The following is an 18,969-nucleotide window of genomic DNA, read 5'->3' as shown; positions in this document are numbered from 1 at the left end:
ACAATTAGTTTTGATTTGCAACAATTTATTTAGTCCAGCTAAGGTTGAATTATAATAACACTTCAAAATGAAACAATAACACAACTGACTTATATTAGCAGATCAAACAACAGGTTAGGGTTGGGAAGTTAACAATATAGCAGTAATAGAAATCATAAACTACACCAGTCTAACTAATATGTACTGACATAGAGAAAAAAAGGTTAGTATATCATGCAGAGAATCAAAGAAACAAAAGAAGGTCAAGTGTAAGTCTTTAAATAGGCAATGAAGCCTTGCGTCTGCTCATGTGACTTTGTTTGCCTGGCAGAACTGCTTTTAAAACATGACAAGTGACGACTGAGAACTGGCACTACTTTGTGGGATGTGCGGCCAAGAGGTTGAGTACACTTGAGCTCGGCTGCCTGTCAAGGGGGCTCAAGGTTCGACACCCGACTTGAGCAGGGCTGTGTTTACTGGGTGCCTAAAGGTAGCATGGAAAACCTCCCAGATATCCCCACAGGTCAACAAATGACATTGGACCATAGCTCTCGGAGCATGAAAATAGGGCTATATAAAAGCTTTTTAAAAAAAACAACAACAAAGTTTCAAACCAATGAATCTAGTTAGCCTGGCATGAAACCAAAGAGTGTGAAATAGAATTGCCAATAACTTTAGATAACAAAGTCTACAAGTGTTTTTCTGAGCAGATCCTGTTACAGAGTATGCTACACTTATAATGTTTATCACTCTTTTGAGTCATACTGGCAGGATCACAAGAAGGACAGAAATGTTAGACAAACATTGATCTGCTTATCTGATGCCCAAGTCTGGGCACTTGAAAGAGAGACTTAGTTTGATACATAACAGCCACAACAGGATTTTAATGAATTCCTTTGTTCAAAATCAAAGCTTATAAATAAAACCAACAATCATTTAACAGTGATCACATGCCATTTAGTTGTAACAACAAGCATTGACATGATTGGACATAAAAATTCAGAGTAAGCAAGAAAGATAAAATCCGACATACACATACCATCTACTTAATAATATCTCCAAATAATAAGGTCAGAAATTGTAAGCTTTGACCAAAATATAAAAAATAAAATTGAAACACTTTTTTACAACATAATTTTAAATTTCTAATTTTGATGCTTAAATACATAAAACCATTTTTATTTTATTGACACATGACATGTCACGTTTTCTCCCTAATGGAATCAAGTCTCACAACTTTTGTTCTTATTATTCAGCATCTTATCAACATTCTGAACTTTGAGCTGAATGAGATCAATAATCGCCCCCATGGGTAAATGTTAACATTGTAATAAATACACATCTTGATTAACATAACATTAAAGATGTGGATTTAATATAATATTTTATCACATCTTTTTTTTATAAACCTGAACAATTAAAAAAAAAATATTTTAACCCAATAAACAAACAAACAAACTTAAAATGGGAATACATTCATCCAGTATGAAATAGTTAAATCAAAGTTAAATTTTAGAATATCATAAGTCATGTTTTAAAATATGAATAACTTTCTATAGGAGACGTGAGAATGACTAAGAAGACATATCAATATCTTTTCCTCAGATCCAAGGAACACACAGTGTTCAAAAACTCAGAATAAATAGTTAAATCAATTCCTTCAAATGACCAGTTGAGTTTTGATATGCAGGAACCATTTTTTTTTGGGTCATTACATTGTGTATATCTATATATTTTGTAAAAGTAGATTCAATAATGTAACACATTTTACAAAAGAAAAAAAAAGAACACATCTATAACATATTATGCAAAGAACAGTGAAACAAACAAATTTCTGACATTTTGGATATATATAAAAAATCAATACTTTTGAAAAAAAAAAAAAAAAAAAAAAAAATTTGTTCTGAAGACTCACTGACCTGTATATTCTCGAATTCTGATACAATGGCAGAGAAATCAACATTTTCTTTCCTATATAATCATATGCTCACTAATTTTAATTTTATGACAATTATTTTTTTTGTACCGGTAATTGTTCTCATTAAAAAAATAAAAACTGGTTACATTCTTCTCGTAAAATAAATTTTAACAGAACTGTTTAATCTTATATAATACAGATGTTGCTTCAAAAAAGAAGATGATTATGTTTAATAATTTGAATGGATAAAATAACTATAAATATATATATATATGTTAAACAAAAAAACCCACAATCTATATTTTAAATCTAATTTTGGGGGCAGATATATTATAATAATTGGTAGAAATATAACTGTGTTGGCCAGTATATTTTTTAAAAACAGAAAAACATAAATGAACAAACAAAAAATGTGACAGGATTTCATGGGAGGTACTACAGAACAACAACAGCTAGAAGAAATTCAACAGACTCTCGGCAGAGTTTTCTGTCTAAAAATAACCAGCCAATCCTAAATAAACCAAGTTTACCCATTTTAACGTCTGTTTCTTTGTGTTTACATTAAATGGGTGTGGCTTTACACGAAAGATTTTTTAAAATGTGTAATTGATATTAACCAACTTTAGTAATAACCCTAAAATTGATTGATAATTTTGTTGATTTAGACTTGGGAGTCAGAATTGTATTAAAAAGAATGATTCTTCTTTTTGTTAAGCCTGTTTCTCCTCATAGAATTATTAGAATACAAAAATAAACAAAATGATAAGCATTTAACAACTTGGTTTTTGTTGTTTTAAAGCGAAGCTCACATGTATCTCATACAAACATTCCTTGTTTTGTTTTATCCCGTACATAGTTAGGACGTTCCTTTAGAATTGAAGATTATTTCAACCTAGCCCAAACATCCAGCAAAGCCGCAGATGGGATTCAAACCTGGGACTATCAAGATGATCCAGAATGCATACCACACCACCAGACAGTTCATTATAAACAAATGCACTTACGACATTGCATAGAATTATTTGTCATTAGTTAAATAGTTGTACCCTCAATGGATTGAATTACAAAAATTGTTAATACTTAAAAGTCAGCAAGTAACAACATTAACATTGCAAGTTTTAAAACAGACATTGGTTCAACAAACAAAAATGTTTCTTTAAAAAAAAAAAAGTTAAAATGGACAAAAAATCAAATTAAAAAAGACTTAAAAGTTTTTTTCTTGCTTAAGATTTGTTTCAGCATAATGAAGGACAGTGAAAGTCTTTTTTTAAAATTACAATAAATTTTACGTAAATTTTTTAATTAGCCTACATTTTTAAAATGATGTTTTGGGCCACAAAGACTCAATTTAGACAAAATTCATTAGAAACATAATCTTTTAAAAAAATATCAATGTGTAAACTGTCATGATATATATATAATTGATCTGCAGGACTCAAACATTAGTAACAATTTAATATTTTGTTTTCTTGTATAAATAAAAATTTTAACCTCAAGCAAGAAAGAAGAGATATTTGAGCTATTCAAGTAGTAATAACTCTTGGCAATATGCACTGTAATAATGTAAAACTCACGTCAGTATTTTATAAACTTTAAATCTAATGAATTATAACATAATATATGAAGGAGACTATCAATATAAAGAATTATAAAACAAAAGATTTCACAATGCTGTCTTGTAAACAAATCTACTAACCACTTCGTTGCCAAAATGAATTAAATTAAACAAACTCTTATCTGAAGTGAAATACTGAAAATGTTCTTTCTGGCTTGAAGACTTCTCCCTCCTATTGGCGACACTGTCTGTCTGTTTGCCTGCAGTCTCAAAGCCTTTTCTGTAAAAACAGTTTTCAAAATCAACCAGTGTGAAACACAGCCATTAATTCTTTTAACACAATAATGTGTGACACAATTTGATCCCATGCAATATAAGACTTACTACTTGATAAACTAACCAGATATTTAACTGCCTAAAAAAAATAACCAAATAAGATATTTCATTGCCTTAAAAATAACCTTACAAGATATTTAATTTCCTAGAAATAAGCTAATAAGTTATTTAACTGCTTTAAAAATGAGGAAAAGAACTTGTTTCAAATTTGATTACAATCCAAAGATAAAGATTCTTGCAGAAGCTAATTTAAAACAACAAACTAGTAAATAAAATGTCCACATACCCATATTTTACTCTTTCACCTTTTTCTTCTCCGAGGACAAAGCGTCTTCCATTTTGCGGTAAAATTCAAACCTGTTGAAGATATCTACAAACATGAGGGTGCCGAGGAACACTAGGGCAGCTCCGAACCAATGGTATACAGTAAAAGGGTTCTTGAAGTACATTATGGAGAAGACAAGACTGATGAACTTTCTCAAGGTTACTACCAATGTGACAGTCAGTGACGAGCATTCCGTTGTAAGGATGAAGACACTTTTGATACACACAAATCAGTAAAAAAGTTAAGGACTGTAAACTATGTATACAAAAATAAACTTTAGTACAAATAATTTTATATTGAATAGGAAGAGAATTACACAAAAAATTGAAATAAAATGGTATGTTCTTGTTTGTTATGTCTTTCCCAAGAATTACAGGATAGAAGAAGTAGATAATAGGTCAAAGAAGTAGATAATAGGTCAATGAAGTAGATAATAGGTCAGCAAAATCTTTTCAGGTCAAAATCCAAAGTTAAAACTATGACATTTCCTTTTCTGTGACCTGGACCAGTTTGACTAAACTGTGACTTTTTTTTTTTCTTTTTATTGGAACATACCCTGGCTGTTAAGTGCTGACTAACTATACTGGGAGTAGCTTAAGATGCTAATGTGTCCTACATGGATGGCTGCAGCTCATGTGGCATGTTTTTCAGACAAATTCAAATTATCTTCTTTTTTAAGTGACGTCTGTAATAAATAAGATAAGTGCATATGATAGCCCCCTGATGCAAACTCTGCCTACTTCCATCCCCTTCTGTCCAGCAGGAGGGTAGGACTAGGACATAATAATCTTCATTTCTGAAGTAGTGCCCCAAACTTATAAAAAAAACAAATTAAGACAGATAACATTTTAGTTGGGCGATTGAGCCACTGTAAGTTAGAAAATAACATTTCTTCTTAAACATTTACTTTCAGCATAATGTAAAAGCTAAACAGAACTTGGCTGTAATAAACACATAAAAGTTTGAGTGACTATTTGCCATTTTTTATTACTGGTAAAAAATACATATACATTCAACCACCTATCAAGTTAAATTATGATACTATTCCACTAAGTCGACATGACACTTACATCACTGCTTAAAACAATATTACTGACTAAATGTGGATTAATACTATAGTCAAGGATACTGAGATACTGTGTTGTAAAATAACCAAATCCAAGCCCAGGGCAAAGTCACACTGATGAAAGACAAAGTGTAGGGAGCTGTGGAGAAAAAAAAAAATTATCCTAGGAACACAATGAGCACGGAAACACTATTAGAATAAATGGTCTCAACTGTCAAAAGCTTTTTGTTTGAACTACAGTATTTTGCAATTTGTTTAATAGAAAATTTCATTAATAAGTTTTTGAAAAAAAATTCTGATGTTTATTTATCAGTAGCAATATAAAAAATTCTTGCGTGGAGTTTTTGATCTCCCATTGAGCGCCTCCCCAGGTGGCTTTAGGGGAATGTCCAGCTGATATGGTGGGTACTGTGGACCAAAATTAAAGCTGCTGCCTCATAGGAATTGGAAGGATCCTCAACAGATACAGCACCTTACCCAAAAGTAAAGGCAGCTATCCTGAGAGTTGAAAAGGGTATCTTCCCAAATGGCTGTGCACAGGGTTAACAATTCAGTCATATTTTTTTTTATTTGGCTTAGCAAGAAAGTGGAAACAATACAGGATTTTGCTGACAAGCACGATATGAAGAACTTCTACCATGCCATAAACGAAATCTATGGACCCACAAAGTCAGGCTCATCCCCTCTATTAAATGCTGATGGGACAATCCTATTGACAGATTAAGAAGAAATCCTAAAACGCTGGGCAGAGCACTTCGAAAAGGTTCTCAATACACCCTCCATCATAAATGAAGCGGCCATAGACAGGCTACAGCAAGTACCAATAAATGAAAAAATGGATGACCCCCCTACGCTAAAGGAAACCGATCTTGCCATTCAACAGCTCGCAAGCGGAAAAGCCCCAGGAGCTGACTCCATTCCCGCAGAGGTCTACAAAAAAGGTGGATTAGCCCTGATTGAAAGACTTCATAAGCTCTTCTTAATTATGTGGGAAAAAGAGTCAATACCACAAGACTTTAAAGATGCCAAAATTGTTCATTTATACAAGCGAAAAGGAAACCGCCAGATCTGCGACAACCACAGAGGAATATCTCTTCTCTCTATTGCTGGGAAAATCCTTGCACGCATCCTACTAAATTGGCTCATGCAACACATAGAATATGGTCTACTACCAGAAAGCCAGTGCGGCTTCAGAAAAGAGCGTGGAACCATTGACATGATCTTTGCAGCAAGGCAGCTCCAGGAAAAATGCCAAGAACAAAATGCTGACCTGTTCTCAATATATGTTGACTTAACAAAGGCTTTCGACACTGTTAGCAGAGAAGGACTCTGGAAGATCATGTCAAAGTATGGCTGTCCACAAAAATTCATAACCATGGTGAGACTATTTCATGATGGCATGAAGGCTCGTGTCCAAGAAAGTGGAGAACCATCAGAGCCCTTCGAAGTATCAAATGGGGTAAAAACAAAGCTGTGTCCTAGCACCTACACTGTTCAGTATCATGTTCTCTGCTATGCTGACAGATGCATTCACAAATAGAGAAAACAACGGGATAAATATATCATACAGATTTGATGGTGGCCTATTCAACCCGAGGCGGCTTAAAGCAAAATCAAAAACAAATGCAGCAGTAATCAGAGACTTGCTATTTGCTGACGACTGTGCCCTAAATGCCTGCTCTGAAAACGATCTGCAGAGCATCGTCAGTGACTTCTCAAGAGCATGCTCAGACTTTGGCCTTACCATCAATACGAACAAGACTGAAGTCTTATATCTACCTGCTCCTGGGAAAGCCTACTCGGATCCTAGCATTACTATAAATGGACAAGATATAAATGCAGTGGACAAATTCACATATCTTGGCAGCACACTCTCGAGAAATGGAAAAATCGATAGTGAAATCGACCTGCGTATCGCCAAGGCCAGTGCATCCTATGGCAGACTGTCTACAAATGTCTGGAACAGACGTGGTATCACCACAAACACCAAGCTAGGGGTCTATAGAGCCGTCATCCTCCCTACATTGCTCTATGCCTCAGTGTGACAAGAGGGACAATAAGGGTGGCTACCTTTATTTTTTTATTAGAGTTAGCCCCCTTTATGACTTGATTTAAGTCCCTGTCAATTGTTTACGATCGCCACTCCCTCTTGAGCCTTTCAACTGACCAGTGTATTTTGAATTAAATCTATATACTGTTTAACTCATCCTTGTGTTGTACAATTGTTGTGTTACTCAAGAGGAGTGTGCCGCTGTTGTGGGAAGAGTATTTCGATAATGAGCTAAGTAGATTTTATCAATTTGTTAGTACTAAATTGATTTATGTAAATGGTATAGGTCTACTTAGTCTCTTATCCTCTTCTGTATGTTTTTTTTTGAAAGACATATTTTGTTTAGATACGAGACAGTAGTGTGTCTCAAGAATGACGTCATTTCATAGTTAATGTATGTATGATATTATTGTAAACTAATGTAAACCCTCGCTTTGGTTTTTGACATAAAATGTCTCATGAATGACGTCATTTCATTGTTAATGCATGTATGGTATTATTATAAACCATCTTTTTGGTTTTTCGGCATAAGACATTATTGTGCCTCTATGATGGTGGTCCTTTCATTATATTGACCTGAAACTGTCTTGCTACTTTGCTTAGTTTCATTATGTCATTTTCTTTTGGTGAGCCTTTATTGCAATTTATATTTTTCATGATCTTTTCCTTTTGTTTGTAAATAAACTCCTTTTTTTTGTTGTAACTGAAATCTCAGAATTATTATTTGTTTGTCTCGGTAGTATTATACATCTAGAGGCTATAGTTATTAGCCTAGATAATATAATTGGGACCACAAAGTACCACTGGACTAACTTGCTAGTACAGTACAGGTCACTGGTCTTATGACCTATCCTATTTTTAGGTCACACTCAGAAACATGGACAGTGTACAGTAAACATGCAAAGAAACTAAACCACTTCCACATAACATGTCTGAGAAAAATACTAAATGTCAAATGGCAAGATAAAATACCAGATACAAAAGTCCTTCGAAGAGCGTGTCTGCAAAGCATCCACACAATCCTGATGCAATCCTGATACAACTCTCTACATGATGCAACTCTCTACTTGATACAACTCTCTACTTGATGCAACTCACTACTTGATACAACTCACTACTTGATACAACTCTCTACTTGATACAACTCTCTATACAACTCTCTACTTGATGCAACTCTCTACTTGATACAACTCTCTACTTGATGCAACTCTCTACTTGATGCAACTCTCTACTTGACACAACTCACTACTTGATACAACTCACTACTTGATACAACTCTCTACTTGATACAACTCTCTACTTGATGCAACTCTCTACTTGATGCAACTCTCTACTTGATGCAAGTCTCTACTTGATGCAACTCTCTACTTGATACAACTCACTACTTGATACAACTCACTACTTGATACAACTCTCTACTTGATACAACTCTCTACTTGATGCAACTCTCTACTTGATACAACTCTCTACTTGATACAACTCTCTACTTGATGCAACTTTCTCTATTTGATGCAACTCTCTACATGATACAACTCTCTAATTGATGCAACTCTACGTGATACAACTCTCTATGTGATACAACTCTCTATGTGATACAACTCTCTAATTGATACAACTCTCTACTTGATACAACTATCTCAAATCAAATTGTTTCCTAACTAATATGCTGTTCTGGAGTTAATTAAATACAAAATAAAAAAAGATTTTTACCTGACTGATTGAATTCCCTGAAAGTACTGAGTATATCTGAAGCTATTAATAAAAATCCTGGTAGAGGCAAGAAGTGCTGTAAAGCAAAATGAAAGAAGTTTTAACAACAGTCAGAAATAGAGACTGTCAGTCACAAAGCCAAGTTATATCAGAGCTAACAGTAATAGAATAAAAGTAATGCCTGATTTAACAGTAACATAATGGAGTAGTGTCATAGAATATAACATTGCAACAAAATCAGAAAAAATTGTTTTCAAAGAGGTAAAAACATTGGAAATAATTTTATGTTTTTTTGGCATTCTGAGGATAATCATGATCAATGGATTCCCCAAACACAAACAACTAAACAAATGCCAATGAAAACACAGATTACAGATGGAGTAGACAACAGCAGACAGCTACATGATAAGGTCAAACAAGACAGAGCAAATGTGCTATAGGTAACAGTGCTATGGTTATAAAAAAGCACACTGCTAAGTTTTAACTCTTTCTCTCCATTATTATTTTCCATGATCCGACGGAATAATTCATTTTGTTCATGTGTAGTTCACTTCTCTGTTATGATTAAACTTCTAGAACTTTATCAGAAAATATTTTTTTTTGGTATAGAATTAAAGGGGAATGCACGCTCTTTTTATATAACACAAATTAATGTTTATAAAAAAAATAATAATTAATTTAATGGAGTCAAATTAATGATGGTATCATCAAATAGGAGAGAAAGAGTTAAAGCTTTAGTTTAATGATAGTAATAATCAAAGTTTCAAAAGAAATATTTCCAGAAGATAATTGTCAGTTTTGCGGTAAATAAAATGACTAGCTCAAAGTAAGACTTACATTATAAAACAAAGCCTCGGATGGATGCTTGCCAAACTTTGCATATGTCTGCTCCTGGAATATTCCCATTCTAGCTGAGAGAAACAAGGATAGGACTAACAGAACCAAACCTGGAGATACAGAACATTTCATTTATTACAATGTTGGTTAATTTGCACAAAAGTATAAACATCTTGAGTTTAAAAAAAAACAACATTATTTAGTAGGTACTCTAAGATTGTGTCTCCGATATGCATAATATTTCTGCTTCAACAAATTTAACAAATAATTTATTTACAAGTTGAAACGAAAACCAAAAACTGCTGAAATGATAATTATAAAAAAAACTATTAATTCTTTGGTATAACAAAAAACTGAATTTAGATTGCTCAGTCATACATCACATAAAGGTACATTTTGTTTTTGATTTTTTTTTTAAATTCAGCGCTACATTTGTTGTTGTTCTTCTTCTAGCCAGCTTTTTTGCTGCTGAGCTGTCAGCTCTTTTGCAGACTGTGCCAAGGAAAAATAGTGTGCTGTTTTCTTCAGTTGTTCAGCACTGCCGTACAGGGTGTTGGTTATGTTGGGCTGGAGTGGTAGGAGGGTCTGCCTAAGGTGGATTAGGAAGGGGCATTCAAAGAGGATATGGTTTAAGGTTTCATAAGGGTGGGCGCAGTGTCTACAAAGGGGGAATTGTGTGGGATTTATTTGATTGAGATGGCAATTTAACAGTGGTGTGTCCTGTCCTTAGTTGGAAGATTGTAGATTGTTCTTTGTGGGGGAGGAAGTTAATACAAAACATTTGTTAAATTGGGATAAAAATGTATATGCATTTGGAAATTTTACATTCAATTAAATTTATCCCTAACACAAAAAAAATAAGTAAAAACCTTTGAAAAAAAAATTTAATAACACAGTTTTGGATCACCAATGAAACAAATCAGTCCCAGGACATAAATTTTACATCTTATAGTAGAATTAAGTTATTAAAAAAACATTAAACTGCACTAACTAAACTAAGTAATTCTGGTATACATTACAGCTTAAATTAAAGAGTTCTTTCAAATCAACTAACCAATCACCCAAATCATGTAGTCATAGGCAGCATCCCCTGTGTGACTGGCCATTTTTTCCTGTTAAATAAAAAGAAATTGTGAATGAATTAGAAAATGAACCAAACCTACCTACAGTAAATTGCAGATAAAGCTAAACAACTCTAAACAGACAATGTTTAGTTTGCTTTTGATATAGCCAAATTAAGGAAAATTAGAAATGTATTAACATTAAGAAATGTAATATTGAAACAACCCTACAAGACTTGACTCACTTGTTATATATATTATCTAGGTCAGTGAAACACATTACTTACATTTTGGTTAGCTGAGGCAATAGTGCATATAGCTATACCCAAAGTTATAAGTACAACTGACAAATATTTGGTGACTTTATATCTGAAATAAAGTTAACAATGATTCTTTTAATCCTCAGATGTGATCTGTACAAGTTTGTACAACACACCATATAATTGTAGACTTTGATAAGTACAGGTTTCCATCCAATAATTCTTAGGTTTGATCTATATAAGTTCCTATGTTTAAAAAGAAACAAGCCTACTTAGTTTAGCCTTTTAATAATTTTTTTTAACAAAATGCCATTTGATAGATAGTATTAAATTTTAATATATTCTATCACAGTAAATTGTATAAAATAAAACGACTTACTGTTTCTTTAATATTACAACGCCAAGTACAAGGTTTGCTATAAGAGAACCCTGAAATCAAAGACAGCTTTACTTAAAAACACAGACAAGACTATTTCTCTAGTCAGCATCTTACACAACATTTATAAATACAATCTACTGATAATAATAATTATGCAGGTGCTTTTATTGGTATAGTGCCGTTGACAAACATTACGTAAAAAGGCAGCTTTAAAATTATTTTTTTAAAATTTAGTTTGTCCATCATAATTATGGCTGATGGCTGCCTGGTCGTGCGGTTTGCGCGCTGGACTGTCGTTCGGATTTATCGACGGTCGAGGGTTCAAACCCTGCCCGGTCCCATCCCCCCGTCGTCCTGCGGGAAGTTTGGACTAGGAAGTAAACTATCTTCAACTCTGAAGGAACATCCGACACATGTAAAACATTTTAATTCCATGAAGAGCGATTTTGTCGTTCAGGAAGATGACGACTTTGCACCGCAGTTTTGTTCCACCTCATGTTAGTAGGCTTGTTTAAGCTTGAAATATTTGACTGCACACTGGGCAAACTATTCCAGCTGGGGCTTGTGTGGATTGCTTGTCTTTCTTTTCTGGTGTTTTTCTCATGCTAAGGCTTTTTGTGTATGGTCTTCACTAATGTTCATGCCAGTTCTCAATGTATAGCACCAAGATGTATGACCAACTGCTCCCCTTCTCTCAGGAGGCAGGGGTCCCATTGAAGGCACCTTTAAGGGGAAGTAGTTCTTTTGACCACAGCAAGCTCCCTTTCCTTTCCTTGGCCAGAATCAAAGAGCCTTTTTGGGATGCTGAAGTTATCCATCCTACAGACATGGCCATTTCAGTTTCGGCTGCATAAGGATTGTGTGGATGTGTTATAAGTAAATGTTGAGCCTATTGTATGATGTTATATTTAAGTCAATTTTGTTAACTACAGAGCGTGAATGTATGAATTGTGAACACGAGTTATGTATGACCGGAAGTACAGTTTAGTCAGTTGGTGAAGTTAACGAAGTAACTGAGGTTAGTGATGTGACCATGTAAGAAGTCGGTTGAGTTTTAAGAATCAAGAAAACTAAGTAACTATGTAGCGAGAGAGTTCAAAGTTTATCATGTAAAAATTAAATATTTATTGAAGTTAAAGTGATCAGTGTATAAGAAAACTAAGTAACTATGTAGCGAGAGAGTTCAAAGTTTATCATGTAAAAATTGAATATTTATTGAAGTTAAAGTGATCAGTGTATAATTTCAAGGCAGTCTATTGTCTTGCCACTTGATGTTCAAACTTCTTCTGAAGCAGAGCATGTAAAAATAAATCAGCTTCCAGGCGTAGATAATAAAACATTTAAGAAATAACGCAAGACTGACATTATAAATATACTTAAGCTTATAACAGAATAAATATACATGAAATAATAAACAGGCAAATAGGTTTCTAAATAAAAAAGGAGGGATAGAATCTGGGGATAAGTACAAAGGATTTCTGTGTATTTCAAAGTGTGATCAATAAAATTAAGCAAAGGATTATTACAATATTGTTTATGCACTGATGAGCTGCCACCTTATACTGATTCTATAGGCTAACAGGAAGTCAATTTAAAGTAAATTTGGTCAGATGGGACACTTCAGAACAGTTGCTGAGAAAGAAAAAATGTACTAGACAATATAGCTTTAAAAATCTCTTATCTTAGCTTGTCAAAGGCTCCTGACAGTGGCTGACAGGCAGTGGTGCAGCTAGGGTGGTGGGAGGGGTGGGGAGAATTTGAAAATCCCCCCGGCCCCCCACTTGAGGGAAGCCACAGAATGAGTGTTTTTTTACATTAAATATTACACGCAAAATGCAGGGGCACCCATAGAGATACAAATTATACAAATTATTTTATATATGCATATTAAGTCAGTCTCATTTTTTATGCATTTCTTAAAAAGCAAATATGAAACAGTTCCAAGAGAATTAAATGTACCAAGACAGAGCTATTATTTGAATTCTGCTCTAGTAAAATAACAACATAACAATGCTGGTCTCTACCATTGATATAGGTAATGAACTCTCTCCCATTTACTTACTGCTCTAAAGATCATATGTAGAGGCATTGATATATTAAATCCAAAAGTGTAGTTGTTTAGAGTCTGGACGATGAAAAAGAATGCAACCATTAAAATGTAATACCTGAAAGAAACAAGTGGGAAAACGTTCACAGATTTTGATTTCTAGATTCTTTGTTAAAAACAAAAAATATGCATAATAGAAAAAGCTAACAATTGTTTAATTTGGAAAACATCATTGTATATCTATCTCAGTGCCTAGAACGTAAGTATCTTCTCTTTTGTAGTAACGAAAGTAATTTATAAGACAAGATGCAAAATAGAGCCATGGGATTTTTTTTTATTCGTGCCATAGGATACCAAATGTACGTTGATTCATTTTTTGTTTTTTCTGATTTGGTCACTAGTAGGAATAGGCAGCGCTATCTATCATTAATTGCTTTATGGGGAAAATTCGCTTCGAGGAAGAGAAAAAAAACACTGCTTTTTGTTTGTAACTAATTATGCAGTAGGGAAAATTACTATTAAAAGAACAGCAGAAGAGGTTATGTATGCTTTTACTGTGATTGTTAACCAAACAGAGGGTATGTAGTATGTAGATTAGTAAATATATGTCAGTATCAGCTCTGCCAGTAAACAGCAATAAATATGCTTACATTTTTTTTTTTAAGTCTCAAGTTTCATTACATTTCTTTTTGAACATGCCCATTGTGTGGATCAGTTTTTTAAAAATTGTCCTATATCTGAAATTTATTTCCAATTTGTCCCAGAGAATTTGATTTTGTTTTACAAAGTGTAATTAAATATGTTATTATTTAATGTTATTATTGTAAAAAAAAAGGCAGAGAGAGGGAGAGAGAGAGAGAGAGAGAGAGAGAGAGAAGGAGAGAATGTATCACAAGTATACCAGTTTGATTAGTTTGTCTACAATATACACCGAACGTATTTAGAATCTTGTTCAGTCAATGTACGTACAATGAAATTTGAGATTATGTAATTAACTACAGCAAACACTTACTTAATATAAAAGCAATTACATTCAAACTAACCTAACTAATCAACTACTTACCTAATGGGTATAGACGATGGCTTTGTTAGAAATCTTGTAGTAATAAATAAACCTTCCAGACAGTTGAAAACAAAAGCCATAAAAGTGATAGCATTGCCACTGTGAGGATAGACTCTGAAATTTCCAATTAAAAATGTGACCAGCTTTCCAAGACAAGAATTTTAATCTAATCAGAGCTTTTAATCCAAATCATTTAAGTTCTTTAAAAAATAATTATTATAGTCATGATCTAATTAACTTAAAGAGATCTAAAACAGAATGTTATTCATACTTGACAAGTTCTTCCAAAAAGATAACATTGCTGCAACAGCCAATGAAGACAAGGGAAATTGGAATGGCTGGATGCATGGTGTTGGTCAAAAGTAGAAGTCTAAAAGCTATGAAACAAAAAAAAACAAAACATTCACATATCATTAGACTTTTAGTTTAAAGATAAAAGTGAAATAAATGTTTGTACCTAAACTCTTAACTATAAGAAGGTATAAAAGGTATAAAATATTCCTAACTATAAGAAAGTATAAAAATATTGTTATAAGCCTAGTGGCGGACTGAAAGGGTTAATGTGTCTGCGGCCTACTGACACACATGATTCAGGCCAATCACACAGGTCAAGGGCTGGTGAACAAGGGACATTACTACTAATGCACGCAATATGACCAATGTTATGGTCATGTGACCACAAAGCCTTTACAGACGAGAGACAGTGTGTTAGAAAGGACAGTAGAGTCCAGGACAGCAAGCAGTAAGGACTGTGTGCTACGAAGTGAGTCCTCGAAAATGTAGCTGTACGAGCTAGAGAGACTTGTAGTGATTAGTTAGGCAGTTCTGTAGTGCCGCAAAGCATTTGAAGTTACTGTAGCCAATTGTGTTTATTGGCTGTTGTTGATGTAATTGTAAATAAACCGCCACATTGTTTATTGAAACTCTTGTTGTCAAGTTGATGTTTTAGATGTGTTGTGTTCTTGGGCAGTGTTTGCAGAAGGCCTGATAGAAAAGATCGTAACAATATAATCAAAGTCAGCAATTTTAGTTTTGTTCTATTATTCAGAAAAGTGTTAATTTATATATATGGGATAACTTTTTTCAACTTTCAAAAAATCAAAACTAGTTGTAACAAAGAACAATGGCTCATAGGTATACTATTTTATATTTGGATATTTATTGTCCTCTCTGTGACCCTGGTTTGAACCCTGCCCTCACCAACCCCTCACTGTCCCGTATATTTAAAGCATAATTTCTTTCTTTATCCCCAAATCATTTAAAAAAATTTTCTTTTATCTTATTTCCACCTAGCATCAAAAAGATGTATATATATATTTTTTTTTTTTGAGACAGCATAGATCTATTTCTTTTTTTTTTCCTAGACAGCAAAGGCTACTATGATTTTATGTGTGTGCCTGCGTAGATAATTCTAGCACTGTTTTTTATTCTAGACATAAATCTAGAATTTAGAAGTCGCAGAATTAATTGTCAGAGTGAATTTGAGGGATCATTCACAGACCTGCTAGATTATGAGGTGGGAGTGGTTATATTCACATGCTCTTTAATTGACATACTATATATACTATAATGAACTAGAATCTATAATGAATGTGATGTGTACGTTGGGGGCATTCAAAAGAGATCAAATTGCTTGGCTTTTTTACAATTAATAAAAACAAATTACATATAATATATAAAATCCCCCCCCCCCCCCCCCAAAAAAAAGAGTGAGAACAGGCCCAGGACATTCAATAAAGGCATTTAAAAAATGTGAGGGTTGTCAATGTAATAATTATTATAATATAAAGGGCCTAAAGTTAAAGTCACTAGATCTAGATTATATTATTCTAGATTCTAGATCTATTCCAGATTTATATCTCTAGTCTAGAACAACTAAAAGAAAGTGTGAACAAGAGTTACTATTACAAGTCACTGTCTTGACAAGTGACTAGAGTAGAGTCAGAGATATGATCTATAGATCTAGATACTAGATTCTACTAGACTTACGACCTTAAGTCTACTTAGACTCTAGAAATTTGTATCGAAGTACCTACTCTAGTCTACTAGTTACTAGATAGTAGTACTAGATCTAACAGTAACTGAGTAACAGTAACAAAACTCCTAGACTTCAGTCTACTGTCTAAGACTATAAGATTAGAATCTAGATTGGTGGAAGATGATTACGGTTACATCATAGATCTAATTGACATAATCATAATGATTTTAAATGATATTCATAATATTTCATAATAATGATGTGATGGTAATAACCAAAGACCAATGACCAACGACTTAAATAAATTCTGCCAAGTCACTGGTTTTCCTGGCAAGCTCAGGCAACCCATTCCATTCCCATGCTCTAATTATATAGATCTATATATATATATAGATAGATAGATCTATGTATGTATTAGTATAAGATATTCTTATAAGTCTAGAATCTAGACTAGAATCTAAATCTAGCCTAAGACCTACAGTTACACGTAATGAAATATTTGTTGTTCTTCACATTTTTAAACTTACACAGTACAGCAGTTACATGCAGTATAAAAAGGAATCATTATTATTTTCTTTCGCTTTTAAAACTTTACACTTATCTTGTAAGTTTGGTAAAATAGACTATGTGCTATCATCAATAGTAGTAATTTTGGAAAAAATAGTTTATATAGATCTATAAATCATCTATTGAAGATTCGGGGGGAAAAAGATAAGGTGTGGGTTCTCATTGAGTGATGCACAAATGATTTTTTCAAGGACACCCCTATACTGCTTTCCCACCCATCTATTAATTTCGACTTCCACTATTCTGTATGGTGACCTAACAGAAAACATGAGAGCCGCTGGTCGTCCACTTCTAAGGTATACTGATGTATGCAAAGGCGACATGAAGCTCTTTAAAATCGACACTAAAAGCTGGGAAAAAAGAGGCACTTGGAGACCGAGCATAAAGGAAGAGCATGGCCAGCCTAAGGCCATTTTGACCGATTGCTACATATTAGGCCCCGCTGAGGCCTCGAAATTTACATTTAGCGCTAACATATCACTATCAGCGTAACAGAAGTCCGTCCCCCCCCCCCCCCCCCCCCCCGTAAGCGCTATAAAGAAAGGGTATCCGCTAAAACAGTGCATATGTCTTCCCAAGGTCCAAAAGATCTTCCAGGATTGCTTCTCTCAAGACAAACTAGAAGGGAAGATAGAGCTAATGCCGTGCAGAAATGCCTTGAAGACAATAAGATCGAGTTAAATAAAAAAAAATTTTACCAGCAACTGATGGAGCCAGAAGTATGACAGGAAAAATAAAGGAACAACAATGATTCTTCGAGCCAAATAAACCACCGAATTCTTACATTTCACATACAGCGAGAAGCGCTTTGTGACCAAAACTTATGGCCGAAATAGTTGAAGTCATAAATTTGATAATCAAGAATGTAAACATCATCTTATCAAAAGCACTCTACGATCGTCAGTTTAAAGAACTCTTTAACGAGATGGAGACACAGTATTCCGACATCTTTCTTTACAATAAAGTGCGATGGCTTGAAATCTTTTGCTTTGTGCTTGAATGAAATAAATACATTCAAAATGAAAAAAGCATTAATCACCCTGAATAAGAGAACGACAAATGGTTGCAAAAATTGTACTTTATGGTGGAAGTAAGAGCGAAAGGAAATGAGCTGAATCTAAAAAACTACAAGGAAAGTAAAACCCAGCATATGTTTTGGTAGAAGAATTAGTTTATTTTGAAGAAAAATTAATTCTTTTGGCAGAAGATATTCACTTACTTCATTTTCAATGTCTAAAGCAGTATCGCGATAAAATCAGTGCAACCATTGACACAAATTACTTCAGCACAGTTATAAAAAAATATCATAGATGAATTTCTTGGCAAATTTGAGTAGTTCAACAAAACTATTCTAGCATTCCTAATAAATCCTCTCAACACAAATCGTAACGAAATCCATATTGAGCCATTTGAAATTGATTCTGGATCTCTAGAAATTCAATTGATCGATTTTAAAAGTAAAGCTTTGTGGAGTGGAAACATTACAGAGTCAAAAAGCAAATTGAAAAAGTTGGAGGTCCAGAAATGTGTGTACATTACGCAACAAAGTTGACAACGTTAAAAGAAATGTCTCGAGTTGAGGCACTTATCCTATATTCGACGCATGGAATAGTCTTCCAGAATGTTACAGTGAAGTAAAGTTGGCATTTGAAGTACTGACTATCTCCGGATCGACATATTCGTGCGAGCAAGTGTTATATACATATATAAATAAAAGTAAATTAAGAAGTCAACTAACAAATGAAAATTTAGAGTCCTGTTTGAAACTAAAAACGAGTTATGAGCCTAATGTATCTAAACTTTCTAAAACCATGCAAAGCCAACCTCCCATTGAATTT

The 18,969-nt window shown here is 33.7% G+C and overlaps 1 protein-coding gene across 1 annotated transcript; it reads right to left on the bottom strand.

The window, feature by feature from the left end:
* Positions 1–8: 8 nt before the first annotated feature.
* Positions 9–17,081, bottom strand: LOC106058954 (UDP-xylose and UDP-N-acetylglucosamine transporter-like). The gene is made up of 12 exons (XM_056025722.1): positions 17,044–17,081; positions 14,858–14,963; positions 14,587–14,700; positions 13,539–13,641; positions 11,477–11,526; positions 11,125–11,206; positions 10,831–10,888; positions 9,777–9,886; positions 8,940–9,015; positions 5,243–5,318; positions 4,075–4,343; positions 9–3,732 (listed from the first exon to the last, which is right to left on the bottom strand). Exons 2-11 carry the CDS (start codon positions 14,932–14,934, stop codon positions 4,082–4,084), a joined length of 1,008 nt encoding a protein of 335 aa, XP_055881697.1. The 5' UTR covers positions 14,935–14,963; positions 17,044–17,081; the 3' UTR covers positions 9–3,732; positions 4,075–4,081.
* Between the last annotated feature and the right edge of the window lie 1,888 nt (positions 17,082–18,969).

This window comes from Biomphalaria glabrata, chromosome 4, assembly GCF_947242115.1.
Source record: "Biomphalaria glabrata chromosome 4, xgBioGlab47.1, whole genome shotgun sequence".
Lineage (NCBI taxonomy): Eukaryota > Metazoa > Mollusca > Gastropoda > Planorbidae > Biomphalaria > Biomphalaria glabrata.
Note: the sequence above shows the minus strand (reverse complement) of the source record. Positions and strands in the feature narration are given on the sequence as shown.

Excerpts from the sequence above, each read along its gene's own strand:
- LOC106058954 (XM_056025722.1), bottom strand. The coding sequence starts at position 14,934 with ATGCATCCAGCCATTCCAATTTCCCTTGTCTTCATTGGCTGTTGCAGC. Across the intron at positions 9,887-10,830 it reads CTACATGATTTGGGTGATTG|GTTTGGTTCTGTTAGTCCTA; the intron begins GTTAGTTGATTT and ends CTGTATCTCCAG. Across the intron at positions 5,319-8,939 it reads CAGGGAATTCAATCAGTCAG|CTCCCTACACTTTGTCTTTC; the intron begins GTAAAAATCTTT and ends TTTTCTCCACAG.